Consider the following 25,375-nt stretch of genomic DNA (forward strand, 5'->3'; position numbering starts at 1 on the left):
ACGTGCGCCCGTCTTAAACGAGATGCCGCGCGCGTCTGACTGTGCGCGCGCTTTAAGCTTTGAAACTTATTGTGGCGGGTAGCAAGCTCACTTGAGGTTGATATTACCCTTAATATCTCCGAGTATTGGAGCGGAGGTGTGAGCGTCTTCGGATCCGCTAATATAAATCAGCTATATGGCCGAAAAACGTCATAAACCGCTTGGCTGTAAGCCTTTGAGTGGCCGTCCGGAGAGGGCGCGATTCAAACGCTTGGAGCCATGCAAAAGTCTGAGGCTGTCCTTTCTCTAGGAAGAGAGAATAACAGCCGTAAGACCGTGCTCGTTTGCGCCATCAGCATCGTAGCGGAGAAACTGAGGTGGGCTGCGAGCGAATTTGGCAGAAAGGTGTTAGAGACACCGTACAGTCGTGGGGTGTCAATACACAGTATATGGCCAAACCGGGGTTTTTTCGGCTAGCGTCGATAGAATTATGGACAGCGGGCCGTGTGTGCGTATTACTGATTGCTTGTCAGTAAGGCGATAAAGTGTTTAGAGACACCGTACAACCGTGGGTGTCAATACACAGTATAGTAAGCACGGAAATTACTCTTTTTAGAGGAATCAAATACCGTTCGCCACTATAGTGAGGTCGCATAGCCGACAGTATTACACAGTATGTTTGGATAAACAGCACACAGAAAACATTTCAGGGCAGTCCAGCCGAGGCGCGACATAACCCCTTTTTCCCAGACAGTTTCGTTCTCTGTTGATGCAGCTATGCTGCGGAGACCAGAGCTCAGCCGTTCAGGTGCACAAGCCTCAGTAGTGACGGTGACCGAACGGCTCACGGAGCAGGGTAGTATGTCTATGTGGTTTAATGTCAGACTGAACCCATCGCAGAGAGGAAGTCTGCCGTGAGGCCCGCGGTTTTGCCGTTTATTAAAAGGGCAGAAAAACCGGGTATATATAAGAATGTACCAATATTCAGCGCACTGATATAGGACGGGACTGAATAAAGGGAGGTATTCGGGCCTCAGTATATTATAAACAAATTCGTTCTGCCTCTGATTCCGTCTAAACCAGAGAGAAATTACCAGGCAGACGAAGAATGAGCTATCTGAAGTGAGATCGGCTCAGGCCAGTAAAGCTCTATAATAAGTGTTTTAGCGCTCCAATAGAGGCGTGTCCGCCTTATCGAGCAGACGAATGAGATCGTGCCGCTCCAGGAGGGGAGGGGCATGAAGCTCTCTTATAATGAGTGTTCTTGGTGCTCCAATAGCGGCGAATCGGCCCTATCGAGCAGACGAATGAGATCGCGCCGCTCCAGGAGGGGAGGGGCATGAAGCTCTGTAATCGTTGAACACTGGACAGCTGCATTTAGAGGCAGCGAGCCGTAATACCGCGTGCTAGCTAAGCCGTTAAGCGACCTCACCACTGTGGGTAAAGGAGCGAGGGACTCCGCGAGCGTGGAGCACGAGTGGCTGTGCTATGACAGAGACAGGGGCAGACCGCCCGTGTTTGCTTGTCGTATGCATCTATCCAGGTCTACGGTTCCCCGCTTGTTCATCTCAACAAGAGAGGAACGGCAGAGGGGAGCAGCAACACAGACAGAACAGCCATGCGTCGTGACGGTATCACCCGATGCACTCGGGGGATTAATATATGTGCCAGAGATCTCGCCACTGAATGTAAGAAGGAGCGAAGGGACTCTGTAAGCATGAACGGTTGCGGTGTGACAGAACACAGGGGGAGTTAGTCCGTGTGTGCTTGTCTATGCATCCATCTAGTCTCATGGCTCGCCGTGTGTTCATCCCGGCGAGAGAGGAACAGCAGGGGGAGCACGAAACATGGATAAGACAACCAAAGCATAAGCGCGGTCCCGGCGTGGGAGGTGCCAGACCGGTAACGCGCTCGGAGGAAATTCATAGCAGAGAGGCTCACCGAGCCGCTGTGCTGGACGCTATTACAACAGCGCCTGCTCTTTTAGCTTATAGCTTTATATTAAAAGTATTGATCTTACCGGGCGGCCGCAGGGGAGACCTCGTCAGGCGTGTGTCCGCTGCACAGGGCTCGTACCACGGCAAGCGAAGGCTATCTTCGGTTCTCGGCCGGAAAGCGGCAGGGGAAGACGCTAGACCTGGACTCTGCTATCTTCGGTTCTCAGCCGGAAAACGGCAGGGGAAGACGCTAGGCCTGGACTCCGCTGCAGGGCTTTTGTCAACGGCGAGGTAAGGCTTCTTCTTTTTCTTCGGAGCAGCGAGAGGTTCGCGCTGAAGGAGAAATAATATGAGCTCCTGACGATTGAACCGCGCTTATATAAGGACGCGTTCCTCCCGCGCGCGGGTTCAAACGTCATTGGTCTGTACTTTGTACAGACGTTAACCAATAGGCTTCAGTCACGGAGTAAACAGGAGTTTCCCCCATAGCGTCAGCTAACTGACGCAATGCGAAGTGAACCGTATTGAAAGGGAACCTAAGTTTTGGTTCTTCTTCAATATGTTTAGTCCTGTGACAATACTTACTCTTGGACATGACTTTGCTCATAGCTTCACAGAACCTTTTAAAAACAATTACTCAAGCTGTTTGACATGGTGTCACCATAGATATGTACACTAGATGTCGCCTTGGCCAACCCAGTCTCACCCCATTTCGTCAATATTTGACGACACTTGACCATTCGTCATATGTTGACGTGAAGGGTATACCTTTCGCGTCATTTTTTGACGAACTGGGGACTTCAATACTATTACGTCCGTTGCATTCTCTTTCCTATTTTATTACCATTTGCGCGTCGGTTTAGGGTTAGATTTACATAATGACATCCCTACCCAAACCTAACTCTAACCCCAACGCCAGGTGACAACTGTTTCTAACCCCAACGCCAGGTGACAACTGTTTAATTTCGCGTACACTGTTTAATTTCGCGTACACTGTTTAATTTTGCGTAATCTAACCCTAAACCGACGCGCAAATGGTAATAAAATAGGAAAGAGAATGCAACGGACGTAATAGTATTGAAGTCCCCAGTTCGTCAAAAAATGACGCGAAAGGTATACCCTTCACGTCAACATATGACGAATGGTCAAGTGTCGACAAATATTGACGAAATGGGGTGAGACTGTGTTACCTTGGCTGCGGCAGTTCATTGGACCGAATGCGTCAAATAGAGCCGCCATCTTGAAACAGGGGAACCCCACATCAGCGTCATTGTAGGCAATGGTGTAACGGAATTAAAATCACCATAAATCGTCATAAATGCGATTTGCTTGGTTTTCTTTTGGTTCGTTTCAACAGTCAGACATATATTTAGCACTGAGTCCAGAAAAAAATAAAAATTACAAGCAGGCCTAACATCAATACGCAGCAGAAAAGTCCGGCATCGTCCATGGCTGAATCCGAAACCGCATACTGCCATACTATATAGTAGGCAAAAAGCAGTATTCGAACGAATAGTATGTCCTAAACTTCAGTATACTTAAAAGGGTAGGCGAGAATTAGCGGGATTTTGGACTATTTCTTGCGAGATTCAGAGGCACGTGTACTTAAGTATTGTCCGAAACCGCCTACTTACTGAAAATGTAGTAGGGGAAACAGCACGTGAACAGAGTAGTACGTCCGAATCCTCAGTATCCATAAAATAAGTAGGGGAGAAATCCCCGGATGCCCTACTGAGTCCGCCCAGATTCTGAAGCGTGCATTGGATGGACACTTCTATCCCAGCTTTCCCATGATGCCACGGGAAAGCAAAGCAATTGACCGGAGACCAGCCAATCGGGTGATTTCGATACACATACAGGGCTGTTCTTCAGCACCCAGACTTCACGCACAGACCCTGGATATACCACAAAGTGCTCAGCTGATTCATGAAAATAAAGCTGTAGAATTGTCACAGCTGTGTTGAGATGACAGTAAATATGTGATGGCTTGTTAGAAAAATACATTTGAATAAAGTTTTGTTTCATATGGGATTCATTACTATACGTTTTAATTTATTGTGATGGTTTTATTCATTCATTTTTTATTCATGTTTCCTGTTGTTTTAACCTCTTCAACCCTGAGGATTTTGACTTAATATAAAATGTTCTTTTAATCTTTAATGGTCCGTCATGGACACCAGTAACACATATGTGATATTGTTTGAAAGCTTGGAGTCTCTACTTTCTGCAGATATGCATCACTTTGACATATCTTTTACTGTAAGAAAGTTAATTACACTTAATTTACACTATCACCCCCACATATTTTTTAATATAATTTAATATTCACATATTTCATAAATTTAAAATATGACAAACATGGGCAAGTCTTATATCAAATGAAAGCTCTTATTCTCAGGAATAAGGCTACAGCGTTATTTTTGATCTATTATCAACACATATCCAACAATCGTTGAATGAATAATAAGGTAAAAAATGGTCGGTCACACTTTATTTTACGGTATCATTGTTACAGTGTAATTATACATTTAAGTACTAAGTAATTATCATTAACAACATGTACTTACTATAGGGTTGGGGTTAGGATTAGGGTTTGGTTTAGGGTTAGTTGAATGTAATTATGCATATTTAACTGTTATTACTATAGTAATTACATTTAACATGTGTAACAAAGACACCATAAAATAAAGTGTTACCAAATGGTCTTTTGTAAACATATGGGAAACTTGAGTGTGAACTGCCTCAGATAGCACAGATAGCCACAAATGATACACCATCTTTTATCTTAGGTCCTACTCTAAACAATGAGTCCATTCACAGCATTTTCTTTGGTCGTGTTCATTAATAATCCCTTGCTATTTATTATATGTGCCAAACAAAAAATTTATTTTTATATGAAAAATTTATTTTCACACCCTTCAGTAAAATGAGAATAACATTTGAATGCGACATGCTAAAGAGTTTATTCTTTTTTGGGTGTTTACTGTCTGCTGCTGCTAACAACCAGAACTGTCTGCAGTCTGCTAGAGCACACAGAACCAGTGTTATACACTATCAAATCAGTGTTTACAACATAAAAAAGAAAATTTGGTGTTTCATCATATGAAAAACAACATAAATAAGAAAATGTGTCACAAACAGCAGCTTTTTATGTAACTTCAAAGGTTTTTCTGCAAAATTATATAAAGAAATTGCATTTATTCCACTGTATGTGGTTATGGGGACACTTCAAATGTTTTTAGGCAGAAATTGTATACAAAAAGGGTATTATTCCTCCCTTCAGTTGGAGTAAAATAACTTTTGCATACATTATGATAGAGAAAAAAATTCCTTTTTCTTCTGTAAGCTGACAATTGCTGAAATCAAACAAAACTGTCTGCAGGTAGCTGAGGCACTCAGGGTCAGAGTTATACACTTTCAAATAAAAACTTTAGAAAAAAAACACCAAAAAGCGCCTATTTATTTTTGTGTTTATTAGAGGACTTACAACACATACAACCATGTTTAGCACTTTCAACAGTGTTTTATGAAATTTCAAAGGGTTTCCTGTAAAATGATACCAAACTTTTGTATGTAAACCTCTGCATGTGGGAATGGGAAGCTTTTGAAATTGGGTAGGCCAAATCCTGGCGAAAATCCCCAAAATAGCTTCAGGGTCAGAGCCGGCCCAGCCACTAAACGACCTTTGCAATTGCAAAGGGCCTCGTGGCCAGCAGAGGGCCCCCTAGAGTCACTGCTAGTTAGTGGGTGTAAAAAAATAATTAAAATTAATTAACATTAAATAAATAAATAAAAAGAAATGATGCTACAGCGATCTTTATCAGGCATCATGATAATAAGCACAGTTATTATTTATTTAGTTTCATTATATTATGGCGAGTTCCCCGCTAATCTTGACCCTGCTGACCCTATGATGTCACTGTAACTCGTCACCTGCAGTGTCTGTCAGACCATAGATATGTATATAAAGGCTAGATGGCTCAAGGCGGAGTCAGCTGTGTCGTCACTTGGCGGCCATCTTAGGTCAGTGCTGCCATAGTGCTGCTCCCTGCTGCTGTGGACGGAAGGTGAGTGACATACGCCAACTAAAATGCTCGTAACTTGCTGAATTCTAGACGGATTTACAAACGGTTTGGTTTTTTACAAACGTTATTAACGTGGCTATAATTATGGATGCTTTAACATGTTTCATGAATTTTTTATTTATTTTTAGTATACGTATTCAGTGTCATAGGTACATCTTTGACGTTTATAACAAACCAATCCGTTTGAAAATCGGTAAAAAATTAAGCAAGTTATGGTCATTTAAAAGTACCTGCATCATTAAAACTCAATGCTACGAGTGAGCGAGCGCCCTGTCCTAAGATGGCCGCCAAAATGCGGACGTTCAACTCAATTGGCCATCAGCGCGGACGAGCCATCTAGCCTTTATATACATATCTATGTGTCAGACTGTCAGTCAGTGCATGTGCATCCCATGTTGGCGACGATGTCTGAGAAACGAAAATATCTTTCTGGCCATAAAAAATGACAAAAAAAGAGGCTGGAAGAAGAAAAGAAGAAAGGAGATAAAGGTACGTAAACCTGTTGGCTTAATTTTCCAATACCTGTATCGGATAATCTGCAGCCTAAAAGTCTTGTATTATATTAACATTAGCCTAAATCGTACTTGTATTAACTTTTATGCTATTTACAAGTACGATAACAACCGCCTTGGCATCGCTATTTATTATTATCCCTTACGTAAATTATTTACGTAAGTGATAATAATATAGCGATAATATATAATATAATATATAGCGATGCCGATGCGGTTGTTATAGCGAATAACAACCAATTAAACCAAGCCATGTAATAAATCCTAATAACATGCTGCATAAAGTTGGTTTATTATTATACCAATTGCTGTGATGTTAGGCATTTAACAGAACAATATAAACCCAGTTTGGCTTCTACTCTAAAGGGCTAACATTAGTTTACTCCTTATGACCCATTTCCAGGGGCACTATTAAAGTATATGCTGCCAGTAAGCAAAGCTCCAGCTGTTGGTGAGTATAAAGAGGTGCAAAATGATAACCTTCTGCATTTTAAAAATTAAGTCTAACTTTATGTATAATTATTTTCTTATTTCATTACATTTCCATCAATCACTTCTTTTCCTGATTCACAACACAGTCATGTCACCCAAGAAGCTGACAATGCTGGTAAGTTCTGTGTTTTAGTTAAACCATACATTTCCCACTACTTGTAGTGTCCTGTCCTTTCCTCATAAATTAAATCTGTCATCAGGGGAGGGGAGCATGCAGTAGCTGTTTTTAAGGACGGATTATTATTGAGCAACATCATGGAGTTTTTTCAAAGCTGCTAATGTTGAAAAGGCATTTTATCTAAAGTAACTTTTTTAAAAGAAGATGGCATCAAACTCTTGCAGATTGTTTTGCATTTTAAGATTCTCTAGGTTTGATGCTAATAACACAGGTATTTCAATTCAGTCAATTTATTTCATTTTTTTCATTAGCAGGCCCATCAACCTCTACCTCAAGCTCTGCTGTCACCCAAGAAGCTGACAATGCTGGTAAGTTCTGTGTTTTAGTTAAACCATACATTTCCCACTTGTTGTAGTGTCCTGTCCTTTCCTCATAAAGTAAATCTGTCATCAGGGGAGCATGCAGTAGCTGTTTTTAAGGACTGATTATTGAGCAGCATCATGGAGTTTTATCCAAAGCTGCTAATGTTGAAAAGGCATTTTATCTAAAGTAACTTTTTTAAAAGAAGATGGCATCAAACTCATGCAGATTGTTTTGCATTTTAAGATTCTCTAGGTTTGATGCTAATAACACAGGTATTTCAATTCAGTCAATTTATTTAATTTTATTTTCATTAGCAGGCCCATCAACCTCTACCTCAAGCTCTTGTGTCACCCAAGAAGCTGACAATGCTGGTAAGTTTACTCTGACAATCGACACAAATGGTGAAAAGGTAAAGAGAAGCTGGTTAACATATTCACAGAAAAGTGATGCTGTCTACTGTTTTTGTTGTAAATTGTTTTCAAAAAAATCAACAAAGCTCAGTACAGATGGTCAACAAGACTGGATCAATATTGGCACATTACTTAAGCAACATGAAAACAGCCCAGATCATGCTAAAAATGTGCGGTCGGAGCTAGAAGTCCGTCTACGAAAAGGGGAGACAATAGATCAGACTGAATTGTCCCTCTTAGAGGCAGAAAGAAAGAGGTGGAGAGAGGTCCTCATTAGGCTTGTGTCAATCATACAATCTCTAGCAGAGAGGAACATGGGTCTTAGAGGATCTGTTGATACGTTACATGTCAACAATAATGGTAACTTCCTAAAAGAAGTGGAATTGCTAGCGAAGTTTGATCCTGTTTTAAAAGAGCATGTACGACGCATTGACAGTGGAGCGAATCACACAACATACTTAGGAAAAACAATACAAAATGAGCTTATCACTTGCATCAGTGACACCATTCTTTGCACAATTGTGGTTCAAATCAAGGAGTCAAAGTATTTTTCGTTGATTTTGGACTGCACTCCAGATGTCAGCCACCAGGAGCAGATGTCTGTTGTGATCCGTACAGTTGACGTAAAAAACACACCAGAAATCAGAGAGCACTTCCTGGGGTTCCTATTAGCCCATGAATCAACTGGACTTGGCTTATCCACACTGATTCTAAGAAGGTTAGAGGAGCTGAATATCCCCTTTGAGGACTGCAGAGGCCAATCTTATGACAATGGTGCCAACATGAAAGGCCGAAATAAAGGGACACAGGCCAGGCTGTTGAAGAAGAATCCTCGAGCTCTCTATGTACCTTGTGCAGCCCACACATTAAATCTGATGGTGGCAGATTCAGCCAAGGGGTCAGTGGATGCCACTAACTTCTTCGGAGTGGTGCAGAAATTGTACACCTTATTTGCAGCTGCGTCCCAGAGGTGGGCCATTTTAAAAGATCATGTGGACCTCACTGTCAAGGCCTGGAGTGAAACAAGGTGGGAAAGCCGAATTAACAGCATTGAGCCTTTACGCTACCACACCGTCAAAGTCAGGGAAGCTTTGCTTGAGGTGAGGGAAAAGACAAATGACCCTATGATTAGAATTGAGGCCCAATCCCTGGCTGAAGAAATTTGATCTTTTAGGTTCCAGATCTGCACAGTTGTCTGGTATGACATTCTATCAAAAATTAACACAGTTAGCAAACTCCTTCAGTCCGTTAACATGCAGCTGGACATAGCAGTAAATCTCATAAATACAACCAAAGCATCTCTAAAGACCTACAGGGCAACTGGGTTTGTAGATGCTCATACTACTGCAAAAGAGCTCTGTGAAAACATGAATGTTGAGGCAGTGCTGAAAGAGAAGAGGCTGCGAAGTACAAAGAAGCACTTTACCTATGAGGCAGCTGATGAGGTAGTGATCACTGCAATGAAGAGACTGGAAACAGGATTTTTCAATGTTGTGGTGGACTGTAGTATCCAGTCTTTGGAGGACCGATTCAAGTCAATGGGGGAAGTAAAAGATAAATTCGGAGTGCTCCTGAACTTCCACAAACTGGATGAAGAGTCACTTAAAGGACAAGTTCGGTATTTTAGACTTAAAGCCCTGTTTCAGATTGTTTATGGTGAAATAGAATGGTTTTGACTGAAATTTCGACATTTGCGGCTGTCCTGAGAATTTTCGCGTGTTTGTGTTTCAGCTCAGACCTCTACAATGGGTTTAATGGTGCACTGGAACAATCCTTCCTAAAATGCATTAAACTTTCGTTTACAAAGACGTGAAACTCACCGAGTGGTCAGGGGTGTTCACTGATGTGCTCACACAAAAAAATCGCTGCAAAAGATGCTTTCCAACAGCTGTTTTAGCATTCGTTGTTAACTTGTGGACCTATTTTCCCAAACGCCTCACACCCGTACATTCTTCCGCTTAGAGCTTGAATAATAAACACTCCAGCCCAGGTGGTGGCGCTAATCCGCCTTTGCCAATAGCAAGAATAGAAACAAAGTTCCCGGCGCGGAGTAATACCGTACCTCACAGCACATCTAATACATGTCAATGGAGTTGGTAAAAACTACGATAAAACCTGTTGGAATGCGTCTTTTGTCACGTCTTTGTAAACGAAAGTTTAATGCATTTTAGGAAGGATTGTTCCAGTGCACCATTAAACCCATTGTAGAGGTCTGAGCTGAAACACAAACACGCGAAAATTCTCAGGGCAGCCGAAAATGTCGAAATTTCTGTCAAAACCATTCTATTTCACCATAAACAATCTGAAAACAGGGCTTTAAGTCTAAAATACCAAACTTGTCCTTTAAAGAGCAATGTGCCCAGCTCGGAAAAACACTCACCTGCGGAGAAGATGCAGATATTGATTGGAGAGAGCTAGCCATGGAGATGCAGAGCCTTCCAGAGCTTCCCAAAGAAGTCACAACAGCTTTGGAGCTTCTTATTTATATACATGAAAGTGGGCTGTGTGAGTTATACCCAAATCTTTGGGTAGCGCTGATGATAGCCTGCACTCTTTCAGTGACAGTGGCAACTGCAGAGAGAAGCTTCTCTAAGCTTAAACTCATAAAAACCTTCCTGAGGTCCTCCATGTGTCAGGAACGCCTGAGCGGAATGGCAATGATTAGTATCAATCACGAGATAGGCAGCCAGATCTCATATGATGAGGTTATAAATGACTTTGCATCCAGGAAGGCAAGAAGAGAAAAATTCTGAGGATTGAGTAATGGCACCTTATTGCACTCTCTTAAAGGGATAGTTCACCCAAAAAATTTAATTATTTCATCATTTACTCACATACAGGTGTTGTTACACACCTGTATACATTTTTTTGTTCTGATGAACATTAATGAAGATATTTTGAGGAATGTTTGTAACCAAACCATTCATGAGCACCATTCACTTTCATAGTTGGAAAAAAGAATACTATGGAAGTGAATGGGGCTCAAGAACTGTGTGATTACGAACATTCCTCAAAATATCTTCCTTCGTGTTTATCAGAACAAGGGAATTTATACAGGTTTGTAAAAACACGAAAGTGAGTAAATGTTGACAGAATTGTAATTTTTGGTTGAACTATCCCTTTAATACAATTGTTTGTTTTTTAGCGAATTACTTTTTTCCAAGGAGACCATGCATGTGTGCGCACACAAATACACAAGTTTGGATTTGAATAGTCCTATTGAAATGTTACCTAATTCTTGTTATTATTAATCTTGATGTGGTATTTTAAATATTATTGTTAATTTTATTTATTTGAAAAATTCAAACATTTAAATGTTCTATTTATTATTTTATATAATATTTTATTTAAATGTTATTCTATTTGTTCTATTTCATTTAAATTATATATAGGCTGTTGTTTGTGCCTCTAAAACTATGGTGTCAATTAAAAATGTTTCTTTGATGGTCAATGAAAATAACTTTATTAGTCTTTTTATTCAACAAGTTCATCAGTGCGTGTTTGTTGCACTGCACTGCCGTTCAGCTCAGTGTTATCATATTATCCTGTTAGATATCAAACATGAAACTCAAGAACTCAAGGGGCCCTATTTTAACGATCTGAAACGCAAGTGCGAAGCGCAACGCGCAAGTGAGTTTGTGGGCGGATCTTGGGCGCTGTTGCTATTTTCCCGGCGTGAGAAATAACTCTTGCGCCGGGCGCAAATCAATAAGGGGTTGGTCTGAAGTAGGTTCATTATTCATAGGTGTGGTTTGGGCGTAACGTCAAATAAACCAATCAGAACGCTATCCAACATTCCCTTTAAACGCAAGGGCGCAAGTTCCGTGGCGGGTTGCTATTATTATGACGGATTTACCAGGCGCACGCCAGGAGCGGTTCACAGCCGAGGAGACCGACGTCCTTGTACGGGGGAATCCCAAGCTTGCTAGCATAAATCGGGCACGCCGTGTAACGGGAGGTGGATCTGCCTCAGGACCTGACGCCAGCAGAGGACATCGCTGCGTCCACCCTCACCGCTGAAAGGGTTTGGGGGCTTTGAAATCGGACCCAAGAAACGCAAGCAAGGTCCAACCCCAAAGTACTCTTACAAATCAAGTTCATATACATTAAGGTTTCTTATGAAAACATTTTAACTATTATTTACATAAAATAAACGTAATACAGCCACACAACAAAGTTATGAAAATATTTTAATCGTTATTTGCATGAGAATAAATAAAAACTATCACCACAATGCTCACCACTATGATTCCCCTTATCTCGTGTATTAATATTTTTAAGTGTAACAATTTATGATTTGCAAAAATAACTGTTGCATCTGTGTAGATTAGATAAGCAAAGTGTATGCGCGTTGTGCACGCTATACATTATGGTCAAGCATGCGCCCTTAAAATAGCATAATGGACCACGCGCAACGCGCCACTGACTTTAGACTAGTTTTTTTTGGTTAGTAGCGCAATTGTTTTTTGAAACTGCAAAATAGCATAAGAGATGGTTTGCGCCGCAACACGCCTCCTTTTTGCGCTGAACCGCCCAGGGAGCGCAAGTTCATTCCCTAGTTTGCTGACGTGCATCTGTGGAGGGAAAAACCCCGCTGTGCGCCGGCGCAAAATACGAATGATACATGCGTCACTGACAAAGTCAATTGCGCTGGGTGCAAGATAGGGCCCAAGGTCTTTTATTGTCATTCTTTACATGTTGCCCCATTAGAACGAAATACCTACTCATGACCAGCAGCGTGAAAAAATGTACATACAGTATACATAGAATAATTAAAACATAATTTAATAGACAAAAAAAATGTAAAAATAACATAGTAGATATAATATGTACAGTATAGTTATAAGGTAGTCATTGCTTTTCTTTAGGCCTTACTTAAAACGGTCAAAGGGGCCCCCAACCAAACTTTGCTTAGGGCCCCCAAAGGTCTAGGGCTGGCTCTGTTCAGGGTGGAAGAAGTTAAGTAAATACAAGAGATTGCTTCACCAAAATGTATATAATTACATTGCCTGCATTGTCTAGTTTGTATTCAAGCACAGCTGTCATCTGACAATAGATATTAAATTACAATCTGCTTGTTTTACTTATTTTGTCCACTACAAAATAATGTGTAATACATCTGTAACACTGTTACAGATCAAGTTACTGATGCAATCAGGTGTTAGTGCACCTGTCCCTCATACACACGCATACGTTTTCATGTTAGGTTTGTTCGAGTTTATGCACCGCTGTAGAAACCAACAGCTGGATGACATCAAAGTACCGTGAGAGCCAGTGCTGGACTGGTATTCTGGCATACCGGGCAAATGCCCGGTGGGCCGACGTCCTTGGGGGCCGGTGAATATAATATGATATTTTTTTATTGGCCAATGACCGGCCCATAAAGCAGGGACAGCGGCCCATTGGTTCATTTTCCATACTGACACGGGGCTGGTCCAATCATCTCTTAACAAGCTCCACCCTTCTGTTTCTTGTGTCAAATGGACAGAGCAATGATCTGACACAAGAAACAGAGGGTGAGTATCATACAGACGTATCATACATCTGACACTATTTTTGTCTGACCAGCCCATAACAATCGTATATCGCGCAACGCAGCCCGTTGCTTTCTTTCTTTGTTTTAATGTAATTCATTAATGGCGCTAAAAGGCGCGGTGGCAATGTACTGCATTTAAAAAAAAAAGTTAGCTTAAGATTTTTTTTTTTTTCGGACAGACTGGCCCAGGAGACACCTAATCAGCAGCCCATTGGTTCTTTTTTATTTGACATTTGACTTGCCCAATCAGAACTTTTAGGGCATTTTATGAAGCTTGCAGAGTTAGTGTGCGTCTGTCAAAATAAGAGACGACTGAGAACCGAGTGGACGTGTGGTAAGCAGAACTGCATCTAAAACACTGTTGTTAGATACCCTTGCAGTCAAAAACACAAGTGATAAACCAATGGCTGTTTGCCAAATGACAGTGATTACACTGCAATAAAATACAGTGTGGGCAGAATTATTAGGTGGCTACATCAAACTTTTGATCACAGTCTTTATCAAACATATTTACTAATTTCAAACCAAATTAATCTTAATAACTACCATTCATTTTGTAAATAAGGCATTTATAAGTAATACATTATTGCTAATGATGTCTGGCTGGAGAAAAAAAACACCTTATATTCAAGTGTGCAGAATTATTAGGTACATTTTCTTTTACATTTAAATTGAGCTAAAAAAAATTTATTACACACACTGGAAATTCATTATTTAATGTCCATAAGAAAGATGCCATGCATGGAAATTGCAAAATTGAGGTTTGACCATTATACAAGAAATCCTGATTCGGGCAGCAAGGGCATAAAATAGGATGAAAGGAAGAAATATACAAAATTAATGTTGGGTATTAAAATTACTGTGTTTTGGAATTGGTAAAATGTGTTCAGAAAAAAAGTGATCAAAATATTCTGCACACACTGTAATGGGACTCGTGGCTCAGAGAAGACTGCGACTTCATTGTAACATTTATCAGGTGCCAGTGTTATCATAAGGTGTTCAGAATGGTTAGTTTAAACATTGTGCACTAACTGGCTAACACTATTATTTTTAAAGCCTTTTACAGCGCTTACATTTTTGTAATGTCACGTGTCAGCTCTTATACTTTTCTACTTAATCATTATATGGAGTTGGTAGTCAAGGTTGCACAAAGATTTGTGATCCTATGTAGTGGGCTGGTCTGGGCCAAAATGCCAGGGCCAATTTTTTGTCCCAGTCCAGCCCTGGTGAGAGCGATTCCAGAAATCATACGGAGAAGTCTGATTTCGAGTTGCTCTCGCGGTATTGTGATGTCAATCTCCTGTCGGTTCTTGTGGTTCCGCATGAACTCGAACAAGTCTACTACGTCATATGTCACATGATAACGTCAACATGGCGAATGGTGTCTTAGCGCACGTTGTAGGTACCCAGTGAAATTCAGTACCTACACAGTAAGTATGCGATTTCGGATTCAGCCCATGAATTCGAAGTAGAGGCGGAGATAGCTTTACCTAGACACTTCCTATGACAAGACCCCTGTTCTAAGATGGCGGCGGTTTTGACGCATGCTTAGAACCCCAAGGTGACATCTAGTGTATATATCTATGTGGTGTCACAGAGTTACTTGGTACAGGCAGAACAAAAAAAATGGCGGAAATAGTTCCGCCCGGACCGACTTCAATGAACACCCGGCCGGTTCCGGTCGACTCCGGGCAAAGAAATAGGGAATAATAGAGATCAGGTGTGTAAGGCGAATGTGGCGATCGTTGATTGGGCTTTCGATGGAAGAGGAGGTGAAGTTTGTTCCGGCGTGCGCTGGGAGTGAGGTGGAAGCTACTGGTGTGTTAGAGGAGACGTTCCTGTGTGGATTTACAGGTTGGGCGAAGGGAAGACGGATATTTGGCTGAAAACGAACACGGAAATAAGTCCAAGGAGACAGAGGAGAGTGAAGTATTCTGTTGGACAATGCTTCGGATAACTGGGACATCTGTTATGAAGAGTGAGGTATTGTTCAGTTAAAGGAACAGTGTGACACGTTGGAACTCCCTCTGTTATTGTATTGCCATCCTTATTTCTGCTAATACCATCGTCCAAGTTCATCTCTGTGTAACAGCATTAGGTGTTTATGCACCACCCAGTCTGTTTTGAGGCCCTGTTGTGTGTGGGAGCTAGCTGAGGAGGAGGAGTCCTAGGATCGTGGCCTTTACGCTTTTTATGTGCTGGCCTCCTGCCTCTGTCGTTCGACTATTCAGGACTCCGAACCCGGGCCGAAGCCGTGACACTGACCTTATTCACTGTGAGTGTGTGGATTGCGGTGGGTGATTTTATTGAAGTGTGTGCACCTGGAGAATTACAGTGCTGTGCTGTTGTCAGTGTCTGTCAGTGGTCATATTTGTCATGATCCTGTCTTCAGGTTACAGTTTTCTAGTCATAGTGACAGGATCATGGCAGCCCAATGTTTTGTGTGAGAGCACTGGCTTTGTTTTCTCCTAGCCATGTGCTTTCTGTCTCGTCTTCTGACCCCGCCCCCTTGTTTCCTCGTTAATTATCCCATCATTGTTTGAATCATGTCACCTGTTCCCCTCTTGATTTTTTCCCTTATTTAATGCCCTTGTGTTTGCTGTCCTGTGCTCGTTCGTTTTGTACCAGTTCTGTTATGTGACTCATGCTTTTGTCAAGTCACAGTCTAGTCTAGTCTAGTCTAGGTCTAGTGTATTTTGTGTCAAGTTTATAGTCTGTTTAGTGTCAAGTTTAGTCAAGTCTGTTAGGGTTTGTTTGCATAGTGTGTTTTGCCCCCTCGTGGGTTTTTGTTTTCTTGTGTCTGTTTAAATAAAAGTATTTGTTAAACTGTCTGCACCTGGGTTTGTCTCCTGTTCCTGACACAGTGTACTCACCTGTATGCCACCTGTCTACCTTCTGTATGTCCGAAGCAAAGAGCCGTGATACTTACCTGCATATCTACCTGGACACCTTCTGTACACCTAACGTTGAAGAACCCAGTGTACTGACCGTATACCTCCTTAACGTCCCTGAAAATCCCCTGCAGTTCACGGGTGAGTTGAGGAAGACAAGTCTGGAATACTTACCTGCAGTTCACAAGGCCAAATAAGAGACGTTCCCTTCCACATCCCTTTCAAGTCCAGGAGGACGAGTCAGAGCATCCACTTCAGCTCCCCTGGTTCCAGAAGTTTTTTTTTTTAAGATTCATTTACATTACATTTACATTTAGTCATTTAGCAGACGCTTTTGTCCAAAGCGACTTACAAGTGAGGTAAACAATAGAAGCAATTATGGCAACATAAGAACAGCAATACATAAGTGCACTGGAAATAGTCTCATCAAGTCCAACACAATATACATAGGCAAGGGTATGTTAGTAATTTTTTTTTTTTAGATAAAGAGAAAGGTAGATAGAGAAAGAGATAAAGAGAAGGGTAACTAAATAAAGATAGTAAATCTGTAATTAGGAAGTTAGGTAATGGTGGAAGAGATAGGTTTTTAGCCGAGTCTTAAAGACAGCTACAGTGTCAGCTGATCGTGTCACGACCGGCAGATCATTCCACAGTTGTGGGACAGTTCCTGAGAAGGTACGCGTTAGTGTTTTCTTCCCTTTTTGAGATGGTACCACAAGTCTTCGCTCGGTGGCAGAGCGCAGTGATCGAGAGGGTACATAAGGCTCTATAAGCAAGCGAAGGTAAGGGGGTGCTGACCCAGTGGTGGTTTTAAAGGCCAGGAGCAGAGCCTTAAATTTGATGCAGGCTGCTATAGGAAGCCAGTGTAACTTGACAAAGAGAGGAGTGACGTGCGCCCTCTTTGGCTCATTGAAGACCACTCTTGCTGCTGCGTTCTGAATCATCTGTAAGGGTTTGGTCGTGCAGGCTGGAAGTCCTGCCAGTAGCGCATTGCAGTAGTCCAGCCTGGACAGGACAAGAGCTTGGACCAGGACCTGCGTAGCATGCTCATCTAAGAAAGGTCTAATTTTCCTAATATTGTAGAGGATGAATCTACAAGAGCGAGCGGTGCTGGCAACATCTATGACCGCGATCATCAATGACCGCTCCCAGGTTTTTGGCCGTCTTGGAAGGCGTGATGGTCGAGGAACCTAGCTGAATGGAAAAGTTGTGCTGAATCTTTGGTTCAGATGATATGACAAGCAGTTCTGTCTTCGCAAGGTTAAGCTGGAGATGGTGATCCTTCATCCAGAGTGAGATGTCCCTCAGGCATGCCGAGATGCGGGCAGAAACCGTAGGATCATCAGGGTGGAACGACAAGTGGAGTTGAGTGTCGTCTGCATAGCAGTGGTAGGAAAAGCCATGTTTCCGAATGACAGAGCCCAGGGATGTCATGTATATCGAAAAGAGCAGCGGTCCAAGCACAGAGCCTTGAGGGACCCCGGTTTCAAGACGTTGGGGTTCGGAGACGTCACCTCTCCAGGATACCCGAAATGACCTATCTGAGAGGTACGACTTGAACCATAGAAGCGCTGTGTCAGTGACACCCATAGACATGAGAGTCGACAGGAGGATGCGGTGATTGACCGTGTCAAAAGCTGCAGATAAATCCAGTAAGATCAGCACAGATGATTTGGAGGCTGCCCTTGCCTGCCTTAGGGCCTCAATGACTGAGAGCAGCGCAGTCTCAGTGGAGTGACCACTTTTGAATCCAGACTGATTGCTATCCAGGAGGTTATTTTGTGTGAAGAAAGTGGAGAGCTGGTTGAACACAATGCGTTCAAGAGTCTTGGAAATGAAGGGAAGAAGAGAAACGGGTCTGTAGTTCTCTAGCATAGCAGGATTGAGAGTGGGTTTCTTCAGCAACGGGGTTATCCGGGCCTCTTTAAATGCTACAGGGAAGGTGCCAGTGGAAAGGGATGAATTGATAATGTGAGTGAGAGCAGGGATAACAGACGGAGAGATGGCCTGGAGGAGATGGGTGGGTATGGGATCTAGCGGGCAGGTAGTCAGATGATTAGAAGCCAAGACCTTGGAAACATCTGCTTCAGATAGGAGAGAGAAGGAGGGAAGGGAGCATGTCTCAGGGATTTGAGAATGCGCAAGAAGCGGCGGCTCGGAGAACTGACTGCTAATAGTTTTCGTTTTCTTCACAAAGAAGGAAGCAAAATCATCAGCCGTTAGGTCGGATGAAGGTGGAGGGGCAGGGGGACAAAGAAGGGTAGAGAAGGTCTTGAAGAGAGTGTGAGAGTCAGGTGAGTTGTTAATCTTTGAATGGTAGTATAGGGTCTTTGCAGAGGAGACATCCTTGGAGAAGGAGGCAAGAAGAGACTGATAGAGGCAGAGATCAGAAGGATCATTCGATCTGCGCCACTTCCTCTCTGTAGCCCTGAGTGTGGAGCGATGCTCACGGAGAACCTCAGTTAGCCAAGGAGCAGGAGGTGTGACCCGGGCCGGTCCAGATGTCAGAGGGCATAATGTGTCTAAGCAGGATGTAAGAGTGGAACAAAGTGTGTCAGTGGCATTGTTAGTATCTAACAGAGAGAGTTGGCTGGGAGTGGGCAGCGTGGAAACAATCGCAGAGGATAAGCGGGAGGGAGAGAGCGTGCGCAGGTTGCGCCTGAACGTGACCAATGGGGGATGGTATGTAGCGACAGGGGGAGTCAGGTCGAGGTCGAGAGTAATTAGGAAGTGATCAGATGTGTGAAGTGGGGTGACCTGTGTGTGGTAGGTGTAACAACAGCGTGTGTAGATAAGATCTAAGAGATTACCAGACCTGTGTGTTGGTGAAGTAGGGACTCGCTTGAGGTCAAACGACGCAGTCAGGGTGTTGAAGTCAGCTGCCTGTGGTTTCTCCAGGTGGATATTGAAGTCACCAAGTACTACTAAAGGAGTACCATCCTCAGGGAATGAAGACAGAAGTACGTCTAACTCCTCCAAGAAGTGTCCAAGTTGACCTGGGGGGCGATAGATAACTAAAAAATGCATTTTAGTAGGGTGGATGATAGTAACAATATGCGATTCGAAAGAGTTGCTGTCACATGAGGGGGTTTGCTGTTGGAATTTCCATTCCTTTGGGATGAGCAGACAGTTCCTCCACCCCTTCCTGTTGTGTGAGGACTGTGTGAGAAAGTGTAGTTGTTGGAGAGGGCAGCCGGAGTGGCAGTGTCCTCTGGTTTAATCCATGTCTCAGTAAGTGCTAAAACAGAAAGGCCAGAATGTGAGGCAATGGCAGTTATGAAATCTGCTTTGTTGACAGCAGATTGGCAGTTCCATAAGCCAATGGGAAGAGAGAGTGAGGCAATAGTGGAAGGTGGGAGAGTGCGGAGGTTATTAATATTTCTCCCACAGCGACGTGATACAACAGATTTACGAGTTGTAATGACAGTAGAGATTTGAAAGCACATAGTAAAATTATAAGAATAGGAAATGTACAAGAGAGGAAAAAGAGTGCTATATAGATAAATAGAAAAAGTTTGTACAAAAAGTGAAATACTTAAGTGCCCAGTCGGTGTCCCTGCTCGGTGGAGTCGCGCAGGTAGAGTCGATGGTCTTTACACTCTTCGGTCTTCACACAACGAGGGCTGCACGCGACCGCTGCAATACACTAAAGCACGCGAGGACACGCGAGAACAAACGCGGATTGCAGCACGTGAGACAAAGGTAAACAAGAGAGCGTTTCTTAGCAACGACACTGCGCTAAAACTTCACAAGTCTAAAATCAAATACACTTACACGTTTCTGTGGACTCCTGTTGATAACTGCTTCACCTGATTCCCTCTTTTCCCCTCCCTTTTTATTCAATAAACCTTGTTATATTTTACTGCTCGTGTTTGTCTGGTCATTGGGGTGTTTTGGGACCTCCTCGGGGTGGAAACAGAGGGAGGAGCATGACTCACGATAGTGGTGGTCCGCTCCGACCTGTGACAATGGCCTAAATTATGAACCTTATTTGCATGATGACATGCAAGATCTATGTTGTCTGCCCTCAACTAAAGTAGGTCTTCCCCCATGCCTGTAGTAATGCACTGGATGGTCAGCCCTTCAGGAGCAGGATTGGTGACCTTTGCCTTAAAGGGATGAAAAAATGGTTGTGGTATTGTGGTAAGATGGCTGCCAGGTGATGAAGTTAGAGACTCCGTCTCCGTCGTAAGATATAGCCTTTATAATACTATCTATGGTGCTAGCAAACTTCAACAAACCTAATTGCAGTTTTTTAACAATTAACTTTTGTATAAAAATAAGTACATTTACAGTCTGAGGCATTTTAATGTGACTAATGTGAAACAGATTTGTATTTACTGTTTGAGGAAAATTAGCACAAATCAAAGTAACTGTTTAAATAGAAAACGTAATAGTTCTGCAAACAGAAATCACCCAGTGTTTGCAATCTCATAAGCAAAAAAGTATGTTTTTAAATACAGTATGTAATAATAAACTCTAAACACACACAAATCATTATTAACCCAGGCTGAAGTATAAACTCCGCAACAGAAGATAACCCCAAATTTATTTATTTAAATATATAGGAGTTAATTGTCCAAGTTCACAATTCAAAATAGAATATATTTAAATCGTTTTATAGACCAAAGAGCAGATCAAAAGTAACAAACATTCACAGCCTCCCTTCTCACCAACCAACCATTAAATAATAAAGTACATTCAATTTCAACAGAAGAACCTCTGTTATAAGCAAGGCTGTAGGTGCAGTGTTAGCGCTCCCTGGCTGTGAAGCTTCAGCAAGTTGAGAAACTCTATTGGCATTGCGTGAACGCCATGTTTGGGTCCTACATTGTCAAAATAGTGATGTGGAATTTCCTGCTGCTCCAGATTAGTGTCAAATGGCCAAAATCCATAAACGTGCACATAATCACACACTTCTAGTGCCACATTAATTAACATGAACCCGGTGGAGAGACGAATGGCTTTCAGGCCCTGTCTCTTCCAGAAACCACTCAGGTTCTTCAGGTAACTGGAGGAGAAGAAAACCATCTGTTCTTGAGGTCTGATTGACTGAAGCACTTTGAGCGTATTTACGCATAGTTGAGTGTTGGGTGCATATGCAAAGGCTGGAATGATGATTGACGAGTTACCATAAACACTCACACGCTCCACTAATGGACCTGGATTAGACTTCAAATTTTTGTAGCTACAGAGAAAAAAAACAAGAGACACATTCACAAATGCTCTTAAACAATAGTTGATCTGCTTATCAATTACATTGATAACTCAATTGAACTGTATGATATAATAAATACTTAAATAAAATCACAGTTAAATGCACATGTAGTCTGCTAGGAAAAGCCGGCATATGAAGACGATTTAAAGATATTACATTTATGTTTAAGGTAAGAATTTTATTGAGTGTCAGTGCGTGTGTTTCATTTCTATCTCTTCAAACATAAGCGTCAGGGACGTGCACAGGATTTTTTAGGGGCAGTTGCTCTGACCTATATAAAGGGCAACCCCCCCCCCCCCAATTTTTTTTTTTTAATTCACGACCTAGGACTGAGAATAACAGGGTCTTTATTAAAATCAGCAAACATGTTTGCCTAATGCCTACCAAAAAAATTGTAGCCTAGGCTGCTTGTCTGCAAGCTATGATAGCTAGCTGCTATCTGTCTGATTATTTAGGCTTAAACGAGGTAAACTCAGCCTGGATTTATGAAGATTATAACAGAGGTGGAAAGAGTAGCCAAAAACTTTACTCAAGTAAAAGTACAAGTAACTAAATTAATAATTACTCAAGTAGAAGTAAAAAGTATGCAATGAAAATAATACTCAAGTAGCGAGTTATCAGTTACTCATGAAAAAATTAATCTAGATATACACGCGCAAATACACACACACACACACACACACACACACACACACACACACACACACACACACACACACACACACACACACACACACACACACACACACACACACACACACACACACACACACACACACACACACAATACAGTGCCCTCCATAAGTATCAGAACTGTAAAGACAAGATTTTTCTGTTTGCAGTGGAGACCAGAAATTGGTAAGATAAATATCAGTATGTCAGAAAATTAGAATGTCACATTTTATTAACCTTTGTTTATGTTTCAACACATACATGCTTTAACAACAAAGAACAACAGCATTAAATGCTGACTTATGTTGTTGTACACAAATGCACACAAGTGAATCAAACTGATCCTACACATTTTATGCTTTTCATGTGTAAACAATCAGGACACAGCTCAGTGACCATTAAAAAAAAATAATGTGACAGATTCTGTACTTTTGTCTGATGTTCATCTTTTAATATTTAGACATTTCTTGACTCCACAACAAACAGAAGAATACTTATGAAGGGCACTTCTACAGTATGTGTAAAACTGCAACATACACAAACAGTACAGAAAAAAGAATACAAACACAGAATAGACAAGCATTTCAAATTAACAAATTAACTCTAGTCTCAATGATGATGTAGCTTATAGCTGAAATATCAGACAAGTAAGCTGACAACAGTTTTGCATATGTATAAAGTTAGAAATCTCCTAAGATGGTCTGAGGACATTGACAGTTTACACTTACATAAAAATAGACAAAACTCATGTTTTCTTACGTTGTCATGTCACGTGTGTTTTGTGAGAATCACTTACATCATGCATTACAGTATACAGCGAATCAGATGTCAATCATCGATGGATTTTCTTCAATCTGTGCTACAATGCTTCTGGTGGTTGCACGCATTTAACTGTGTCTGACGATGGACGAACAGGTCGCGTGTATGTAATGGCGGGTACATGTGTGAAGTTTTGCTTTTAGTTAAAAGATTGGTAAATTCATTTCCACGTCACCCAACACTGGTTATATTTTGCGTGTTTCTACATAGGTTACGGGTAAAACAGCTTCGGACGATTCCGTTTTTGCAGCGATCTGAACAATTCATTCAAACTGATTCGCGAATCAATTTAAACATTTGGCCCATTCGCTTTGTAAAGAATCGACTCAAAAGACTAATTTATTTTCAACACTTTGTAAGGAATCGACTCAAACGAGTCATTAATTCGCGAATGCACCAGAAACACGAGACAGCAATTTAAAAATAAAATACACATTTCGTAATTAATTAAAATACAGTAACGAAGGAACGCTGCATAGTGTAAACGAAGTAAAAGTACAATTTATTTTTTTCCACCTCGGAAGGGCAACTTGAGTCGAGAAGGGCATATGGGCAGTTGCCCGGGCAACCTGAGCAACCCCCCTGTGCACGTCCCTGATAAGCGTAGCAATCCATTTTGTAATCAAGTCTGTCAATCTTATACAGGTAAAGTTGTTCACAAAGGGCACATGCTCTTGGATTCTTTTTGCACTAATTTTAGTGTTTTTAATGTTGGTCTGTGTACACATGCAGACAGTGGTTGTGTTTAGCTGTGTTTAGTGCTTTAATTTAGCAAAGTAACACTTCTAAGTCAGCATCTTATGTTGGTGTTAAAACAAGACTTCCTGTACATAATATATATGACTGTAACATGACACGAGTGTTTAACAAATATTATTCCTTACTAATGGTTGTTCGGCAGATGCATCTATGGAGCGGTTGAATGAGACATCTATGTTTACATATATCTCTATGGCTGACACACAATGTAGGTTTTAACAAATGCATGTGCTGTTTTCGTGAATAAACATCAGAGACTGACTTTATGAGCACAAAAACTAATCTTGTCGCTTCATGAAATGAAGAATAAACAGCTGTAGTCTACACTATTTTAACAATGTCTTTACTGCCTTTCTAGGTCCACACAGTTGATTTGAAAGAATTGCTGTCTATGGGGTCTAAGAAAGGATTTCATCAAAAATAAATTAATATGTTGGTAACATGGACAAATAATTATTAACGCCACCTGCATGTTAAATCTTTGATTTTTTTAAAGAACTGGGACATTGCAGGGTTCTCACTCTTTCATGAACACCAGATTCCAGTGGCGAACCGTGAGTACTACAGCTGGGCCTTCAAAATATGCAATGAAGTGCAAATGCCTCTCCATGCGCAATTACGCATGGCGCAATAAATTAAAGTCACAATTTTAATGGATAGGTTCTACTTACTACACCGCCTTAATTCTTAAAGGTGACATAGAATGATTGAACAGAGTATTTATCCTTGTTCTGTGATGTGACATGTAGACAAAAAATTTTTGTTTGGGTCTGTAATGCCTTAGAAGCTTCCTAAAAACCTCTCTCAGATAGCTCTTTTAGTGTGGGGGATTTTAAACAAGTGGTTTTGCACCTACAGTATTTGGCTCCCCCTACTGGCTTAACTTGCAATCTCATTACTGATTGGCTGACTTTGCTGCCACTCAAAAAATGTAGCCAATTATTTTAAAGTGGAGGGGCAGTTAGATGCCTGTGATGTCATAAGCATCAGTTTTTCAGATTGGGCCGTTTTCTGGCTGACATTTCTAAAAGAGGAATTTCTATGAGACTGAGATGTTTAGCATGTTTAGCACTTTTTGTATGTTCGTGAATGCGGGTAGACTACCATTATTCAACAAAGACAAGGTAAAAATGGTTTTTCATTCTCTGTCCCCTTTAAAAACAGGGAAACGGAGACAAGTGAACATGGGGGGAATAAACACCCAAATAAAGAGTATTTTGTTTTTCGTAAATTTTTCAGTTCAGAATTGAATACTAGGCTATTCTTATTTCGTTAAATCATACAGTGAACGTGTAAAAATTCTGAGCATGCAAAGTTAAATTACAGAATGGGCAATGTCTGCCTTTAAATGCAGTTTTAAAGTTTAAAATTACTTTAACTGATCAACACAAATACAGACTCTGCTGCTCTGTAATGACAGAGGCTCTGTAAATTTGCATTTAACAAGCTTAAATTATGTTCTTTCATTTATTTTAGTTTTTTTTTTGTAAATATATATTTAGCTGTAGGATAGCTTGTTAATCTTTTTTCATAAGGGGAAATATAGCACCCTGCGTTCTCAGTGCACCTCCTTATGGCTTATAA

General features: G+C 41.4%; 1 protein-coding gene across 15 annotated transcripts in view; it reads right to left on the reverse strand.

Annotated features, from left to right (window-relative positions):
- The window catches only part of LOC135775928 (alpha-2,8-sialyltransferase 8F-like), a 1,056,838-nt gene that overhangs the window by 481,246 nt on the left and 550,217 nt on the right, over positions 1–25,375 (reverse strand). For 12 of the 15 annotated variants that reach the window (XM_065286513.2, XM_065286510.2, XM_065286509.2 and 9 more), the window contains one exon: positions 20,850–21,511. The exons of the other annotated variants lie outside the window; for them this stretch is intronic. In XM_065286513.2, the coding sequence (XP_065142585.1) occupies positions 21,049–21,511 (463 nt within the window). In that variant the 3' untranslated portion in view covers positions 20,850–21,048. Of the gene's footprint in view, positions 1–20,849; positions 21,512–25,375 lie in introns of those variants that run through there. 15 annotated transcript variants of the gene reach the window in all.

The sequence above is a fragment of the Paramisgurnus dabryanus genome, chromosome 21 (genome assembly GCF_030506205.2).
Source record: "Paramisgurnus dabryanus chromosome 21, PD_genome_1.1, whole genome shotgun sequence".
NCBI classification, from domain to species: Eukaryota; Metazoa; Chordata; class Actinopteri; order Cypriniformes; family Cobitidae; genus Paramisgurnus; species Paramisgurnus dabryanus.